We start from the raw sequence: 16,187 nt of genomic DNA, 5'->3' as shown, positions 1-16,187 counted from the left end.
AAAATGGAAGAAGGGGTGGAGTCAGACGAGGAAGGATGGTGATGATGATGATGATGATGGGCTGATGGGCCGGTGCTACCGTGGGGGGGCGTGTGCATAAATAAAGGCTTTCCGTGGTGAGCCGGGAGCAAAATGCAGTGGAAACACAACAGAGATGGTTCCGACTCATCCTCGGGTCTTCGTCGTCTGCATAACAAGTGGCATGTCACGTGACCCGCAGCAGCTTCCCGTCCAATGGAATGAATGGACTGTAAATAGGAGCCAATGAGGTGCAAGGGGCGGGTATAAAAAGATGAACGCGCTTTAATCCGCCGCAGCAGAACCGGACCCGCTTGAGACCGCAACACTCGACCGGAACCACAGGTAAGAACCGCTGACCAGCATCAATCACCTGATCAATCCTGCAACACTGCAGTCAATGCATACTGGCGTGTGCGCACCCTCGTATGACGTCACATGCGTGCGTGTGTGTGGGGGGGCTGCCTGAACAAAGACCAGTTGTTTACTGCTTGTTTACCGTAATTTCATAATGTCATCTTTATTCATCGACTGCTTGTTCACGCATCGGAGATCTGCGCATGTCCGCGTGCGGGTGTTGCGCAGTCAGCAAATGTCAAAGATGTGCAGATGAACCTTTATTTCCAAACGATAAGAGTTTAATCTTCTTTTGCCTCCACGCACGCGATGCACGCGACGCCGTCGAATTGCGTGAGGCGTGCATGCGCACGTGAGAGGCGGCCAATCCGTGCGCGGTCACGAGGTGAAGGTGACCGGCGTGTGAAGGGTTAACGGCAGTCTGCTGCGTCACTGCAGAAGCACGGCCACTCTGCGTGACCTTGGCGGATCGATCAAGTGGACGTGATTGATTGATTGTGTTCTTGTGACGTAGCATCGTCATGCCTTTCGGAAGTAACAAGCTGAAGATGAACTACTCGGCCGAGCAGGAGTACCCGGACCTGAGCCAGCACAACAACCACATGGCGAAGGTGCTCACGCCCGAAATGTACGCTCACCTGCGTGACAAAGAGACGCCCAGCGGCTTCACCCTGGATGACGTCATCCAGACCGGGGTGGACAACCCAGGTAACGTCGTCGCCCCCCCCCCCTTTTCAAAATCAACTGTGACTGCCTGTGACGCCCTCACCTTGGAGGTGGCCTTATTAGAACCTTTAATTGGATCCAAGGCTTTATGCCTCTTTCTGCCTCCTTAATTCGACCCTGGGTCGCTGGGGGCGGGGGCCCTGACAGCCATCCAACCAATCGAAAGCAAATAAAATATTCCATCATTCTATACCATAGATTCCATTCCCACTAGTTACATAACATACATACCATATTACAATTACAAACATATGATTACTGTACCTTTGTGACATGATCTCAGGCCATCCGTTCATCATGACGGTGGGCTGCGTCGCCGGAGACGAGGAAACCTACGACGTGTTCAAGGACCTGTTGGACCCCATCATCGAAGACCGCCATGGAGGTTACAAACCCACCGACAAGCACAAGACTGACCTCAACGCAGACAACCTGCAGGTAAGCAATAAAAAAAAAACATAACGCTCAACAACTAACAACAATACGATAGAATGATAGAAACGACTGTCAACAACAATAAAACGACTGACGTCAACAATAAACTTATGTTATGCAAGTGTAATAACACGTGACGGTTGATAATGGTTTTGTTGATTTCAAACATGTAAAAACCAACAAAGCGGTGCATCACGCTCATAATCATAATCTAACATAATAAAATGTAATATCAGCCAACATGAGTCAAAGTTTGGATCATACCAGTCCTGACATCTTCTCTCAGGGTGGAGATGATCTGGATCCAAACTACGTTCTGAGCTCTCGGGTTCGGACGGGTCGCAGCATCCGTGGCTTCTGTTTGCCGCCACACTGCAGCCGCGGAGAACGCCGGGCCATCGAGAACCTCTCCCTTGAAAGTATGACGTCACAATCATCTTTCGTTTACATGTGTACTCTCTGCAGCGCCCCCTACTGGGCAAGTTTGTTTGAAGCATTTGGCCTGCTGTTAAGGACAGGGAAGTGGCTTTGTCCATGTTGTTAAAAGAATGGTCACTAGGTGGTGCTCTTGGTGCCCTGCATTAATAGCTTCTCCCGCGGAGCCTCGGGGCTGGCAGGTGACCAATGATTTCCTGTCCCAATCCCCTGCAGTTACTATGACAACAAATATAAGAAAAATCAGCGAGACTCCACGTGTAACCCCTGACCTTGTGCAGGTCTGGACGCCCTCGATGGCGACTTAAAAGGTCGTTACTACGCCCTGAAGAACATGACTGAGGAGGAGCAGCAGCAGCTCATTGATGACCACTTCCTGTTTGACAAGCCTGTCTCGCCGCTGCTGCTGGCATCTGGCATGGCCCGCGATTGGCCAGACGGCCGTGGGATCTGGTCAGAACCGGTTTTGTCTTACTCACACGGCGGAGGCGTAGTTTTGGCAAATTGTTGCAGAAGATGACGCTTATCCGTCTGCTTGCAGGCACAACGACAACAAGACCTTCCTGGTTTGGGTCAACGAGGAAGACCACCTGCGAGTCATCAGCATGCAAAAAGGCGGCAACATGAGGGAGGTCTTCTCACGCTTCTGCACCGGACTCACCAAGGTCAGCAGCGCAACTCTGACTTCCTGTTTGCGCCGAGGCACGGCAGTTACGTGAAGGCGGTCTTATCGTGCAGATTGAGGACCTGTTCAAGGAGCGCGGCCACGAGTTCATGTGGAACGAGCACCTGGGCTACGTCCTCACCTGCCCGTCCAACCTGGGAACGGGTCTACGGGCCGGGGTCCACGTGAAACTTCCCAACCTCAGCAAGAACGAGCTCTTCGGAGAGATTCTGAAACGCCTGAGGCTGCAGAAGAGAGGGACAGGTAGAACCTTTGTCGGAACCCGTTGGTCTGCTCTTGGACCCGTTTGGTCTCAAGTCCTTGTCTTGTCTCTGCAGGGGGCGTGGACACTGCAGCGGTGGGTGGAGTCTTTGACATCTCCAACGCCGACCGGTTGGGTTTCTCTGAGGTGGAGCTGGTCCAGATGGTGGTGGACGGTGTCAACCTGCTGGTCGAAATGGAGAAACGTCTCGAGTCCGGAGACTCCATCGATGATCTGATGCCCGAGCAGAAGTGAACTGCACTTTAGCCTTTCTTCTCTGACACCCCCCCTCCCACGCACTCTAACCACACCCCGCCCCCAAACGTCACTGTAACCTGAATGAGTCCTACGGGACATTAGTGAGCCACTAGAACGCTAACACCTCCACAATTTTTAGTTCCTGTTTGGACCGCTGAAACATCCCAAATAAAGTCTGTGAAACACTTTGGAGCCTTCATTCTGCACACTGGACCTGGGGGGTGCGTTCGTAGGGGGGGCTGCATCAGTCAGACTGGGTCTGGTCCGAGTGAGCTTGCCTGTCACCGACCCATCGGACTTTGAGCTTGGAGAAGAACACTGAGCTCTGATTGGTGGAGGCGGGACAGAGACACAGCTCCTCCAAACTGCGCCTGATGGAGCCGACATCAGCCGCCGAGAGGTCTGATTTGAGGGTGAGCAGCAACGACAGCGGGACGTCACTGAGGGGAACCACACACACACGACACAGATCCACTCTGACTTCCTATTTAACCACAAGGTGACAGGTGAGCCAATCAGAAGATGAGCGGGGCAAACCTGAGGGTGGGGAACTTCGTGGCGAAGGCAACCATCTCCAGCCTCACGCTCCCAGGGTCGTGTAGTCGAAGGATGGCGGCCAAGTCGCAGAGCATCGTTTCTAGCCGCAACGACCCGCCGCAGCCCTGATGGCGGCCACAAGGTAGCAGAAGGTGGAGCTTAAATAACTTCATCTAAACACAAGGAGACATGATGGCATCTCACCACCGCACTGAAGAAGTCATTCATCTTTTGGGCGTCTTCGGACATCTGCTGAGCTCCGCCCACCTGCTGCTCCCTGCTCTTCATCCTGCTCTTCATCATCCTCTTCACATATTCAAAAACCATATCCTCATGGAGGACACACAGCAAGCGCTGCAGGGAGTCAGGTGATAGACAGGTGATGGGCGGACGGACAGGTGATGGGCAGATGGGTTATAGACAGGTGACAGATGAACAAGTGATGGACGGACAGGTGACGGACGGAAGGGTGATAGACAGGTGACGGACGGACAGGTGACGGACAGACAGGTGACGGACAGACAGGTGATAGACAGGTGATGGACGGACAGGTGATGGACGGACAGGTGACGGACAGACAGGTGACGGACAGACAGACAGGTGATAGGCAGGTGATAGACAGGTGACGGACGGACGGACAGGTGACGGACGGAAGGGTGATAGACAGGTGATGGACAGACAGGTGACGGACGGACAGGTGACGGACGGACAGGTGACGGACAGACAGGTGATAGACAGTTGACGGACGGACGGACAGGTGATAGACAGGTGATGGGCGGACAGGTGACGGACAGACAGGTGATGGACGGACAGGTGACAGACAGACAGGTGACGGACGGACAGGTGACAGACAGACAGGTGACGGACGGACAGGTGACGGACAGGTGACAGACAGACAGGTGACGGACAGTCAGGTGACGGACAGACAGGTGACGGACAGACAGGTGACAGACAGACAGGTGACGGACAGACAGGTGACGGACGGACAGGTGACGGACGGACAGGTGATGAACAGAAGACACTAACCTGTCTGCAGGAAGGTTTCATGTCAGCCAGATGAGCCAAGTGTTCATACAAAGAGTCCAACAAAGCGTCGATGACAGGAAGTGACTGGTCCAACCAGCTGGAAGTCCACAGCTGTTTATAAAACACCTGAAGTATCCACACAGACACGGTCAGTGTTGGCCGAGTGGACAGTCTCCCAAACACCAGCGTCCATACCTTCAGTTGTTGGTGGATGGGGCGAGTGAAACAGGAGTAGCCGCCATCCCTCAGCTCATCCAAAATGTCCTCACAGCGACGTCTGTGCTCCTCTGTCAGGCTTCCTGTTTGACTTCCGACGTAGTCTCTGAGGAGGTCACGGCTCATCATAGGCATTTGATCATCAATTAACCACCCATCAATCATCCATTAACCAATCATCAATAAACATTCACCATCGCAAGCTTTGTTGAGGGTCGGAAGAGGCGTGGCAATGATCAATCATTACCAATGTTCTTAATAGATCATTCAGCAATCATCATCTCACCTGAGTTGCTCCTCACAAGCCAAGTGAGCTTTCACCACCGCTGATACACTGCCATGGTTCCTCTTCACCAACTTCTCCATACTCTTCTTGTACCTGAAAGACATCTCGTAGTCATGCATGTCGTCACAGATGGACGTCAGCCAAGTGGTCGTGAAGATGATCCACCTGCCAAGGAAGCTCTCCAGGCGGGCAGTGATCTTCTGATATTTTCTGCCATCATTGATTAGACTGCTGCACTCCTTCAGGGATCCATCTATCACCTGGAAAACACAGACGTCTCCAAGTCACAGGTCACGTGTGTGACGCAAGCAACGAGTCGCGAGTGTGACCTGAATGACTTCGATGGCCAGCGGAGAGAAGTAGTAGTTGTCGATGGATTCTGGTGTCTCGTCCTTGGACCAGTTGTCTTCTTCTCGGTGCAGGATGTTGTTCAGCCACATGTCCATCTGGTGCTTGGGAAGAAGACAAGAAGAAAATTCAAGCTGCTGACGTTCTGTTTCATTAGAAGAAGTGGACTCACTTCCTTCCTCTTCATGTACTGCTCTTCAAGGTTCTGCACCTCCTCCTTTGGCAGGAGAGACCCCAGACATGAACTTTTTATGCTCCTCTGCAGGTCTTCGTGCTTTAGTATTTCCCTGCACACGCACAGTCCAATCAAAGATAACAAAGGGTGTGGTTAAGAAATAAAGGGGGCGTGTCCTCACTGTGGATAGTAGCAATTGGCCCAGAAGAGCAGGTAGGCGGAGTCATCTGCTTCCAGTCCAGCAGAAGTCATTTGGGCCAATCGGGCGGAGAAACAACCATGACACAAGCCGGCGTAGATGTTGACCACGTCCACGTCGGTGCCATAAGAGTCCTGAACCACCAGTGAAACCCTCAGAAGGTCCGCCTTCACACGCTTGCCCATGCGACACACCTGTACACATGGTTTCCATGGCGACATCATGGTCACATGATGATAATATTGATAGTAACAATAATAATAATGAGCGGCAAGTGGATTGATGGAATGGTAATAAAATTTTGGACAGGAAGTGATGTCACACGCTCACCTGCCTCTTGAAGGGAGACGAGAGTCCGTCAGCGTCGCTCGACTCCTCGGCAGCCTTGGCCAGCCTGGACTCCACCACCTTGGCGAGGAGCGCATTGTGAGCACTGAGATATTTCTGAGGACGCCACATTGGGACACGCCCCTCAGGGTGACCCGCCCACCGCCGGTCCTGCACTTCCTGCAGCTGCATGGCTGCCACAGCGCTCCTCAGGGCATTGGACTCCACCGAGGACGAAGAGTCGAAGGTGCGGTTGATAACCATCAGAATGTGCAGCTTCAGGGCCTCCAGGTCACGCTGGAGTTGGTCCTCGTCCTCCTCGCTGGGAGGGTCTTGACTGAAGAGCTCCTCCTCCCTGATGACCAACTTTCTGCTGGTCTCTTCAAGCTCCGCCTCCATGTCTGTCAAATTCCTGCTGGTCTCCTCAGGCTCTGCATCTGTGACCGTCAACTTCCCGCTGGTCTCCTCTGACTCGTCTTCTTGAAGGTCATGATGAAAAAAAAGCACATCAAGGGCTTACCTGATGTTCTTTTTGTTGTTCTTGCTGTGGTTCTGACTGGTCCACTACAGGTTCTGACCTGCTGTGGGGTCCTGCTGTCTGCTGTTCTTCCAGAACCTTCCAGTGATCTTCAACCTGGGTAGCCTCCTCCTCCACTCTCCTTCTGGTTTCTCCTCCATGGCGGCTCTTCCTGAATGTTCACAACGGATGCAACACCTGTGCCTCAGGGGGATGCTACGTCTCTACCTGACGTAAATACAACACCTATGCCTCAGTGGATGCTACATCTATACCTGATGCAGACGCTACACCTGTGCCTCAGGTGGATGCTACATCTATACCTGACGTAGATGCTACACCTGCGCCTCAGGTGGATGCTACATTCATGTCTGACGTGTAAATAGCATCGCAAACATAATTAAAAATCGAACCCAAGATTATTGACCCATTATTATTACCCAAATAACCCCATTGTAGACGTCCTGTTAGCATTAGCTTGGATGCTAACTTGGGTGCCTCATTTACACTTGTAGGTGTCTGCCACGCAATTAGCTTAAAAATAGAAGGACAAGAAGTGAGGAATGGCTTTTAATTTGGAAAGGGTTAACTCACGTGAGTCTTCTTTAATGTCTCGAGGTGAAAAGACTCCAAAATGGATGCGGCAGCTTGTCTATCAAAGCTGAAGAGGCGGTGCCAACTGCAGGTGAGGTCAGGTGACCGAAAGAAGATACCCAAAATAATATGACACCTTTTCACTTGATCCTCCTCCTCCCTTCATTCTTTTCCTGCTCACTTTTGTCCTTGTTGACTGTCTGAACAACAAAATGATCAATCATGATATTGCTTATCTGTTTCTATATTTGTTTGTATGTGGTCATCGATGAAAATTGACAACGCGCGGTGTGATGTGACACTGCCCCCTGCCGGACGTTTATATCATGACATAACATGTTGCTGTCACATTAAGTCTGTTTTTATTAGAAATGAACATTCTTATTTCATTCAAACGTAACAGCATTCAAGTCATAGAACACCAATCAGCAGCTAGAGGCGTGGCTTATAAGCGGGTGTTGCTATAGCAACCATGAGATGACAAGCAGACAAAAATGATCTTTTCTTCTGCCACTTCAAATGTCATCAGTACATCCGAGTGCTTCCTGTTTAGCGACCGCTGTGAGGCGTTTGACCTTTCGGCCAATCAGCTTTTTTCCGAAGGTGATTTTTCTCGCCACTTCCGGGTGTGAAGACGTGAAGCCACAAGAAGAAGAAGAGGCATCTTTTCATCATAAACATTCATAAAACATAACGCCACATGGTTGGAGCACCAAGCGTCACATAAATACAACTTGCTCATGTGGTTTTTCACAATAAAAGCTCAACTGTCACCAGCATACATTGTCACATCAAATCCAGTGAGTGCCCCCCCTCCGCCCCACCCCACCCACCCTAAGGTGCCCTATAGAGGCATCAAATCCTGTGTTGTGGTTTCTAACAACTAACTAGCATATTGATGTAATGGTAAGAATTAGCACATGAACCTCTCACGGCATGTGACGTGTTGCTTTCTGAGAGACGCCATTTTGTTTGCTGGCAGCTTTTTTTTCCTTTGATGTCGTCCGAGGGATTTGACCGCGGGACTGGAGATTCCCGGCCGGATCCACAACCCAGTTGATGACTGCAGAGGCACAGCAATCAAACATCAAGTTGTTTTTATTTTTTTTAATTCTTCATGTCACCGAAGCTACGTTACCTTCCAGCTGCCTTTGGACTCTTCTGAGTTCCGTCACGATGGATGTGATCTCCTGCAACACGACACCGACACATCACATCACATGACCTGCTGAGCGCCGTTATTTGCTTCATAAAGGCCTGCCACAACCTGACTGGAGCCTTTTAGGACGGGAAGTTCCTTGTCAGCATCCATCTTCTTGTCCATCTCCTCCAACACATCCGCTTTGTTGTGGAAGACCACCCTGAAGGCAACACGCACACAGACTACTTTTAACCCATACACACGGGACCATGAAGGCCTCGGCTGACGTTGCCATGCAGAAGAAGCTTCTCACTTGATTTTGGCGGCCAGTTGCTCGGTGTTGTCCCGGATGGCGTGCGACAGTTGCGACAGCGGACTCAAACTCTGTGGGGCCTGAAACATGATTGACAGGCTGAAGGACGCCGCCCACAATGACCCAACTGACATTATCGGTTACCCAAGTCAACCATCAACATCAATCAAACAGTGACCTCGTTCATGTTTGCGTCCAGTTCCGGCACAGAAGCGGAACCCGTTGGCAGCTTAGGAAAATTTAAAGCGGCGTCCGGGATAACTTGGACCAGCTGGAAAGACAACACAGATGTGAATGTGGGAATTTTGAATTCTGTCAATTTTGGATACGTTACGTTGCGTCCCACCTCCTCCCTGGCAGACATGGCTGACGTGTCAGGACGTGAGCCGGGCGAAGCGGCCGTCAGGTCCCCGGAGGCGCCGTTTGGGTCTCCATCTCCGGCCACGTCGTGGATTTCTTTGGCCAAAATGGCCAAGTCTTTAGCCAGGTCATGGCTGAGCCTGGGGATCAAACCCACGTTAGTCTGACGTCTGATCAAGACAAGCGTAGGTCGGCCATCTTTGCATACTTGGCAATCTCTGCACTGTGAGTGGACCAGTTCTGGTACGGGTCGCTCCGGTCCTCATCCTCTTCTGTCTCCAGGGAGACGGACTTGGAGCGGCCGGGGGCTGTCCTGCTGCTTCGAGGCGTCTGCGTGGAGCGTTTAGTTTTCTGGGAAGTAGCGCTGCTCTTGTAGTCTTCGTCAGATGAAGAGGAGACATTGGAATGGACCCCTGAAAAAAAAGTTTTTAGGGGTCTAAGCGCTACCCTTCAGACATCCGCTCAGCCAATGAGACGCGAGACTCACCACTGTTGGAGTACTTGGTTCCACTGGAACGGTTGGATGAGTTCTTCCCTGGAACGCCGACTTTGCTCAAAGGCTGGCGGGTGTCGCCCGCTGAGGACTTCCTGGTGGCAAGAGTGGCGTCAGTGCTCCGGCCGGAGAAACTAGGCCGGTTCATGGAGGAGGTCTCATTGTTGCTCGGAGCCGTAAAAGAACCCGTCCTCTTCCTCGGAAGCGCCAAAATGTCCAGTCTGGACAGTTTTTTCACCTCCTGGGATGCTTTAGGTCCAGCAACAGCATGGTCAGAACTTTGAGAGGCCCTGTCCGTCTCCGTACCTTCATTGTCCGAGGCTTCTCCCAAGCGTGCTCGACGCAACATCGATGCTCGTGTGGGACGCGGCGCGGAGAGGCTGTTGGAGCGAGTAAGAACCTGGACATTTGATGATTTGGGCATCTTTCCGGGGTCGTCTTTCTGAGGTTGGTGGACAAGCTTTTTACTCCGATTAGATGTTTGGAATTCCTGGTCAGAAGCCTGCTGGCCCTCGGACAGATCTAGTGATCCACGGTTTCCGGAACTGCGCCGCATCTGCAAGCGCTTTGCTGCTTCCGCTTTGCTGGTAGCATTAACCGCCGTCTGGTTTCGCCGTTTCTCCGAAAGTCGCTCACGGGCGGTGATCTTCCGTCCCTTTTCCTGGCTTGAGGACGTCGTTTGTTTTTGCTCATTGGCTTTGGGGCGTTTCTTCAAAGCTGAACCGGCGGACGCATTTTTACTACTGACCTGGCTCACAGTGCTTGCCGTGTCCACATCGGACTCGCCAGAAAGCGAATCATCCACATGGCTGGACGAGCCACCTCTCTTGGAGCTCTGCCCGGAGCCAGGAGATCTGGTCTCCTGAAGAAAGGCCTCCATGTCCATGAACTTCCTCTGTTCCATGTCTCGGATGGACGGGTGACTGGAAATGTGTGGAAGTTTCTTGATGCAGTCGGTCGGTCCGTCTTTGGTGAAACTCTCCTGACGTGCGAGGGACCAGGAGTCCTTTGTGGGAACAGAATCCTTGTCCTGTGTTTGGAGGTTTGGCGCAGAACTGTTTGGTTTGATGCCCCCTCTTTGGCCTTCATGGCTGCTGAGGTGTCGGATCAGTATGGTGGTTGGGGGACTTTTCACGTGGGGGTCTGCGGACCTCTCACACTGCACTGGGAATCTAGCTGGGTCGGGTTTGGTTGGATTTTCTCCAGAACCAATATAGAAGATGGTGGGTTTTGTGGACGGGGACAGTTTCTCTTGACCTGAGCAAGAACTGAACCTAGAACTGAACTGATCTTTGTTTGTTTGCTTCGAAACGGGAGTGTCCTCGGAGCGACTGGCGTCACTCAGACTGTCGGGATCCACTTCATCCTGGACGGACAAGTTTCCCAGAGGACTTCTGTCCACATGGTCTCCATCTCGACGAATAAGGAGGTTGGTGGTGGCGCCATTGAACTTTTCTGGAGGAACTTGAGGCAGTCGCCTTCTCATCCGAGAGCTGCGGTTGGACTCTGAGGATTCCGGGTTCTCCAAGCTGCAACCTTCCGCTTGCTGACTGAGGATCTGCAAGTCTTCAAGGATGTCAAATATTGAAAATATGAAAAATATAAAAAACATGAAAAATATGAAAAATATGAAAAATATGAAAAATGTGAAAAATATGAAAAATATGAAAAATATGAACAATATGAAAAATATGAACAATATGAAAAATATGAAAAATATGAAAAATATGAAAAATATGAAAAATATGAAAAATATTATATACCGGGGTGTGAAAAAGTGTTTACCCCCTTTTTGATGTCTTATTATCCTGCTGCATAACCCAAGTTGAAGACTGACCTTAACTAAGGTACTAAGTGAGACCTGGTTCTTTGGATGTTGTTGTGGGGTCTTTTGTGACCTCTTGGATGAGTCCTTGCTGTGGTCTTGGGGTCATTTTGGTTGACCGGCCACTCCTGGGATGCTTCACCATTGTGGTTGGCTGGAGTCTCAAGCTTTAGAAATGGCTTTATACGTTTTTCCAGACTGATAGATCCCAATTAAGTAAAGTTATGAGGGGGCAATCACTTTTTCACACAAGGTCATGTAGGTTTGGATTATTCTTCTCCCTTTATAATAAAGTTTCATTTAAAAACTGACACTCCTCACACCAAGGAGACCAGAGTTAAATCCCACCCTCGACCATCTCTGTGTGGAGTTTGCATGTTCTCCCTGTGCATGCATGGGTTCTCTCCGGGTACTCCGGTTTCCTCCCACATTCCAAAAACATGCTAGGTTAATTGGCCACTCCAAATTGTCCATAGGTATGAATGTGAGTGTGAATGGTTGTTTGTCTATATGTGCCCTGTGATTGGCTGGCCACCAGTCCAGGGTGTACCCCGCCTCTCGCCCGAAGACAGCTGGGATAGGCCCCAGCACCTTCCGCGACCCTCGTGAGGATAAGCGGTAGAAAATGAATGAATGAATGAATAAAAGCGTGGGTAATAAAAGTGTTAATGTGACTATAGGGGTGTTATGTCATGGCTACAAGGCTCTAATAATTGTGAGTGTGAATGGTTGTTTGTCTATATGTGCCCTGTGATTGGCTGGCCACCAGTCCAGGGTGTACCCCGCCTCTCGCCCGAAGACAGCTGGGATAGGCTCCAGCACCCCCGCAACCCTTGTGAGGATAATCGGTAGAAAATGAATGAATGAATGAATATTGGGTAATAAAAGTGTTAATGTGACTATAGGGGTGTTATGTCATGGCTACAAGGCTCTAATAATTATGAATGTGAGTGTGAATGGTTGTTTGTGTATATGTGCCAGGCCATTGGCTGGCCACCAGTCCAGGGTGTACTCCGCCTCTCGCCCGAAGACAGTTTAGGGATAGGCTCCAGCACCCCCGCCACCCTCGTGCGCAATAGAAAATGAATGAATGAATGAATGATATAGCAAATGTTGAAAACCAAAGAAAAGCACCTTCTTGACTTTGCCTTGGAGGTGTGGAAGCAGGTAGAACGTAGCCGTCTGCTAGACTAGCCCAACGGGAAACCCACTTTGGTCCTTCCAGACCAGCAGCGGGAATCTAAAACAAGAAGAGCGATGAAGGCCGGTGGGCAGTGAGGAGGAATCATGCTAGCTTACGGACCGTTTACCTGTAATGGGCCACCCAAGTCATGCAGCATTTCTGCAGCGCTAGCAATGTTAGCATGGTCGTCCTGGTCTTCATCTATCACAGGTCTGAATGTTCCCGGGGTCAGCCCGCCATACTCGGGCGAGTCAAGGATCCCAAAGACCTGCACAAAGGAGACATTTAACGTTCACGTCGCTCATGAAAGCGTTCCAGTGAGGTCACCTGATCAATCATGCTGCGAGCGTCTTCCACCTCCTGGTCTTGGGCGTCGGTGTCGATGGTGTAGGTGCCGGCCTCGCTGACGCTGTCGTCCTCCTCGTTCCTCAGCAACCTCTGACAGCCTTTGGGGTCTCCCCCAAGGGGCGGAAGCACGGCGCCAGAGGAAGGTCGGGGGGGGCTGATCCTGCTGAGGCCGTCAGAAGCGAGGGAGGCGGCTTTTGTGAACGTCGGAGGCAAAGCGGTGTGGGCAGTGTTGGCCACTGTGGGCGGGGCTGATGGTTCTTTGGGCGAAGGAGGAAGAGGAGGCGTCACCATCACTGGCGGTGCAGACATGGGCGGAGATGAGATGATGTCCCCGGCGAGGTAGGAGTCCTGTTGACAAGCGTCCTTCAACAATTCCACAGCAAACTCCTGAGCGAGCGCTGACTTTTTCCCAACGCTGCCGAAAGGTCGAACAAAGATGGCCGACGTAGAGCGAGAGGTGGAAGTGGACGAAGCCGATTCCGCCTCTCCCTTTTCCCTCTTCAGAGAGCTGGATCTCTGGGGCCCTGCGTGGGCGTGACCCTTGAAGGGGGCCGAGGTCTGCTGGGTCGGGGGCACGTGGCCGTGCACCGACGCCGGCCTCTCCCCCCCTTTGCGCCGCTCCAGCTTGGCCTTCAGGGTGGAGTACGAGTCCGTGTGGGCGGGGTTGTGAGTGAAAGACTGTGAGCGTTTCTTGCGTGGGTTGTCATCAAAGAACTCGATAATGAAGGCCTGCTGGCTGAGGTGCTCCGGGGGCTTTGGTGGGTCGGTGGCAGGGGACCGGGGCCGAGGGGGGCTGGGGCGCAGCGGCGGCTCCAGCGCCGGGGATGGTTCAAGTTGGACGGAGTAGCGGGAGTCGACGGAGTGCTGGGATTTACCGCTACGTCCTTTGAGCACCGGGTCCTCGGAGTCGCTCTGAGTTCCGTCGTCATGGTGATGACCTGCACACAGGACACGTTATGCTAACTAAGCATTAGCCCAGCCAACTGTTAGCTTTCAACTCTGACCTTTGAGCATCTTGATGTTGATGGCGAGGTCGCTCTTGGTGCTGTAAACGTCGTCGCACGTCGGGTGGCGCCTCATCATGCTGACGTCGCTGTGCACCAGCCAATCCGCCACCTTGCTCTCTGATGACATCACTTCCGCGGGTGTAGCGCTTGCGGCCCGCATCTTTGCGGGGGGCAAAGTCTTCCTCTGGCGGGAGGAGAACTTAGTCACATGATCTTTAATCTTGATCTTGCCGGGACTGCAGTCATCAAACTCGATGGTGAAGGAGGCGTGGCTCTGAACCACAGGCGGCGTCTCGCTGGGAGGCGGAGCAGGGGGCGTGTCTGTGTCCTTGGTGGGGATTTCTTGCAGCTCCGCCTCCACGGCCTTAGGAAGCTGCAAGTCCTTGGTGGGGATCTCGAAGTAGTTGGCCTCACGCTGATACGACGGGATAAGGGTCTTGCTTGGCGGATCCGAGAGACTTCCGGGAAAATCCACCGAGGAAGATTCCTTCTGCATCTCTGACCACAAAGTTTGGATTTCAGCCGGGATCACGGTTTCTAGAAGGTTGTCGGACTTTACCTGGATGAGGTTCATCTCTGCTCTCAGCTGGACTCCCATAATCCTCCTCTCCCCACCAGGACGGCTGCCCGTAGAGGGGTGTGGGCCGGGGGGGCGGAGCCTCTGTCGCATACGAGAAGGGGAGGGATGTGAAACAGGAAGTGACACTGCATTGACACTTCTCATCAGATTCCATACCCTGAGTCAGACTCTTGGTACTCGGGTTCTTCTCCGCCTTGGTGCCTTCCTCTAGCTCCGCCCTCTTGATGCTCATCTGCAGCTGGCTGGTGTACTTCTCATGCTGCAACGACAGAGGTGGAGGGTCTTTGTTAGCATTAGCATTAGCATTAGCAAGATGGCGCCTTTGCAAATGCGTACAAACGAAATAGAGTTTACACAGTCCACTTCCTGAAGCGCGGATACTCGTAATACCGTACGAGTATCACCGTGTTTGCTAATTAGGAGTTGGCCACGCCTCCAACTGACCTTGAGAGCTTCTTCAGGGACCTTGTGTTGACTCTTCTCCAGAAGGTAGACGTGAGAATGTGGATGACCGTTAAGGACAGTGAAAAATAAATAAATACATGAATCAACAAATAACAATCATCATTTACTTCAAATGTTACTTCAAAAAAGTCCTAAAAAAACGGAAAACGCCACCCAGGTAGCGAGAGCGTGTGAAGGATATCGTATCCGAAGCGGATGATGTCGGAGACCTTGAGCGTCATGTACGTCTGATCGGGAATCCGCAGGTCGTTGACAAACGTCTGCGAGAAACAAACAAGATGAACGAGCGTCCACTTTCTCGCGGCGAGGACGTCACGTGACTCGTGACTCACCCCGTTCAAGCTGCCCAAGTCCTTGACCAGGTGCTCGTCGGTCGTGGCGTTGTAGTTGATGACGGCGTGCTGTTTGTCCACGCTACGAGACTGCCGCCACAAAGACACGTCATCATCCATGGACAGATCAGGAGGTCATCAGGTCACCTGACTCACCTGCAGCATCAGCTCGCAGTCCTCCCGGCCCACAAAGATCATCTCCTTGGGGAGGCGGTGGCGAGTGCCAGAGCTGCTGACCAGGAACCATGACGTCACGCTCATATTGTCAGGCCCGCTGAGGGGGGGCCCCGGAGCATTCTGGGGAGTGACAGATCACATTTATGCCCTTCACCTCTGTGACATCATCGTCTTCACGTTTCAGCCCACCTCCGCCGAGCCCCACCCAGAGATCACATGTGTAGGCATTACCTGGTGACCCGAACGCGGACCGGACCGACACGAACCGGCGAGTGATAGACAGCTACACAAGCCCCTCCCCCCTCCACGCCCTGGCCGCCCCGAGCTTCTCTCACCTCGGAACCAATGGATGCAGCCGAAGCTCCTCGTCAATCCGAACCGGACTGACAAGGCGAGCTGGGGGGAGCTACGTGTGGTCGACGCTGTGGTCCGGACCGGAAGGGAGCCCCGCGCTGATGATGATGATGATGCTCTGGCATCTGTCTGCTCCTGACGCACAAGACGACACCCGCTGCGTCAATTATCGGTGTTAGGCCCGTACAGGAAGTCACATGGCTTTGCCTCCAAAAAATAAAAGACCAGA

At 52.2% G+C, this 16,187-nt stretch overlaps 3 protein-coding genes across 7 annotated transcripts; 1 reads left to right on the top strand and 2 right to left on the bottom strand.

Moving 5' to 3' along the window:
• Positions 1-195: 195 nt before the first annotated feature.
• ckbb (creatine kinase, brain b) lies at positions 196-3,340 on the top strand. The gene is made up of 8 exons (XM_058086454.1): positions 196-363; positions 890-1,083; positions 1,385-1,539; positions 1,823-1,955; positions 2,253-2,424; positions 2,513-2,636; positions 2,710-2,899; positions 2,974-3,340. Exons 2-8 carry the CDS (start codon positions 897-899, stop codon positions 3,150-3,152), a joined length of 1,140 nt encoding a protein of 379 aa, XP_057942437.1. The 5' UTR covers positions 196-363; positions 890-896; the 3' UTR covers positions 3,153-3,340.
• Positions 1,697-7,637, bottom strand: tnfaip2a (tumor necrosis factor, alpha-induced protein 2a). Of its 2 annotated transcripts, none has more exons than XM_058086420.1 (13): positions 7,381-7,637; positions 6,848-6,958; positions 6,273-6,748; positions 5,925-6,136; positions 5,741-5,855; positions 5,550-5,672; positions 5,386-5,480; positions 5,221-5,313; positions 4,914-5,040; positions 4,719-4,844; positions 3,897-4,046; positions 3,693-3,817; positions 1,697-3,595 (listed from the first exon to the last, which is right to left on the bottom strand). In XM_058086420.1, the coding sequence occupies exons 2-13, from the start codon at positions 6,945-6,947 to the stop codon at positions 3,400-3,402; spliced, it is 1,938 nt and encodes a 645-aa protein (XP_057942403.1). In that variant the 5' UTR covers positions 6,948-6,958; positions 7,381-7,637; the 3' UTR covers positions 1,697-3,399. The 2 variants fall into 2 exon arrangements, with proteins under 2 accessions (XP_057942403.1, XP_057942413.1); XM_058086430.1 differs by having other exon boundaries at positions 6,273-6,745.
• Positions 7,638-8,207: 570 nt separating this feature from the next.
• Positions 8,208-16,125, bottom strand: cep170bb (centrosomal protein 170Bb). Of its 4 annotated transcripts, none has more exons than XM_058086286.1 (18): positions 15,940-16,125; positions 15,584-15,724; positions 15,428-15,517; positions 15,277-15,355; positions 15,075-15,133; positions 14,610-14,889; positions 14,048-14,548; positions 13,023-13,981; positions 12,823-12,963; positions 12,647-12,752; positions 9,682-11,253; positions 9,403-9,607; positions 9,181-9,334; positions 9,013-9,105; positions 8,835-8,914; positions 8,648-8,741; positions 8,519-8,570; positions 8,209-8,443 (listed from the first exon to the last, which is right to left on the bottom strand). In XM_058086286.1, exons 2-18 carry the CDS (start codon positions 15,686-15,688, stop codon positions 8,310-8,312), a joined length of 4,704 nt encoding a protein of 1,567 aa, XP_057942269.1. In that variant the 5' UTR covers positions 15,689-15,724; positions 15,940-16,125; the 3' UTR covers positions 8,209-8,309. The 4 variants fall into 4 exon arrangements, with proteins under 4 accessions (XP_057942245.1, XP_057942253.1, XP_057942269.1 ...); XM_058086278.1 differs by having other exon boundaries at positions 9,013-9,334; positions 14,610-14,711; positions 14,787-14,889; XM_058086262.1 differs by having other exon boundaries at positions 8,208-8,443; positions 9,013-9,334.
• Positions 16,126-16,187: the final 62 nt, after the last annotated feature.

Source organism: Doryrhamphus excisus, chromosome 1, assembly GCF_030265055.1.
Source record: "Doryrhamphus excisus isolate RoL2022-K1 chromosome 1, RoL_Dexc_1.0, whole genome shotgun sequence".
Lineage (NCBI taxonomy): Eukaryota > Metazoa > Chordata > Actinopteri > Syngnathiformes > Syngnathidae > Doryrhamphus > Doryrhamphus excisus.
Note: the sequence above shows the minus strand (reverse complement) of the source record. Positions and strands in the feature narration are given on the sequence as shown.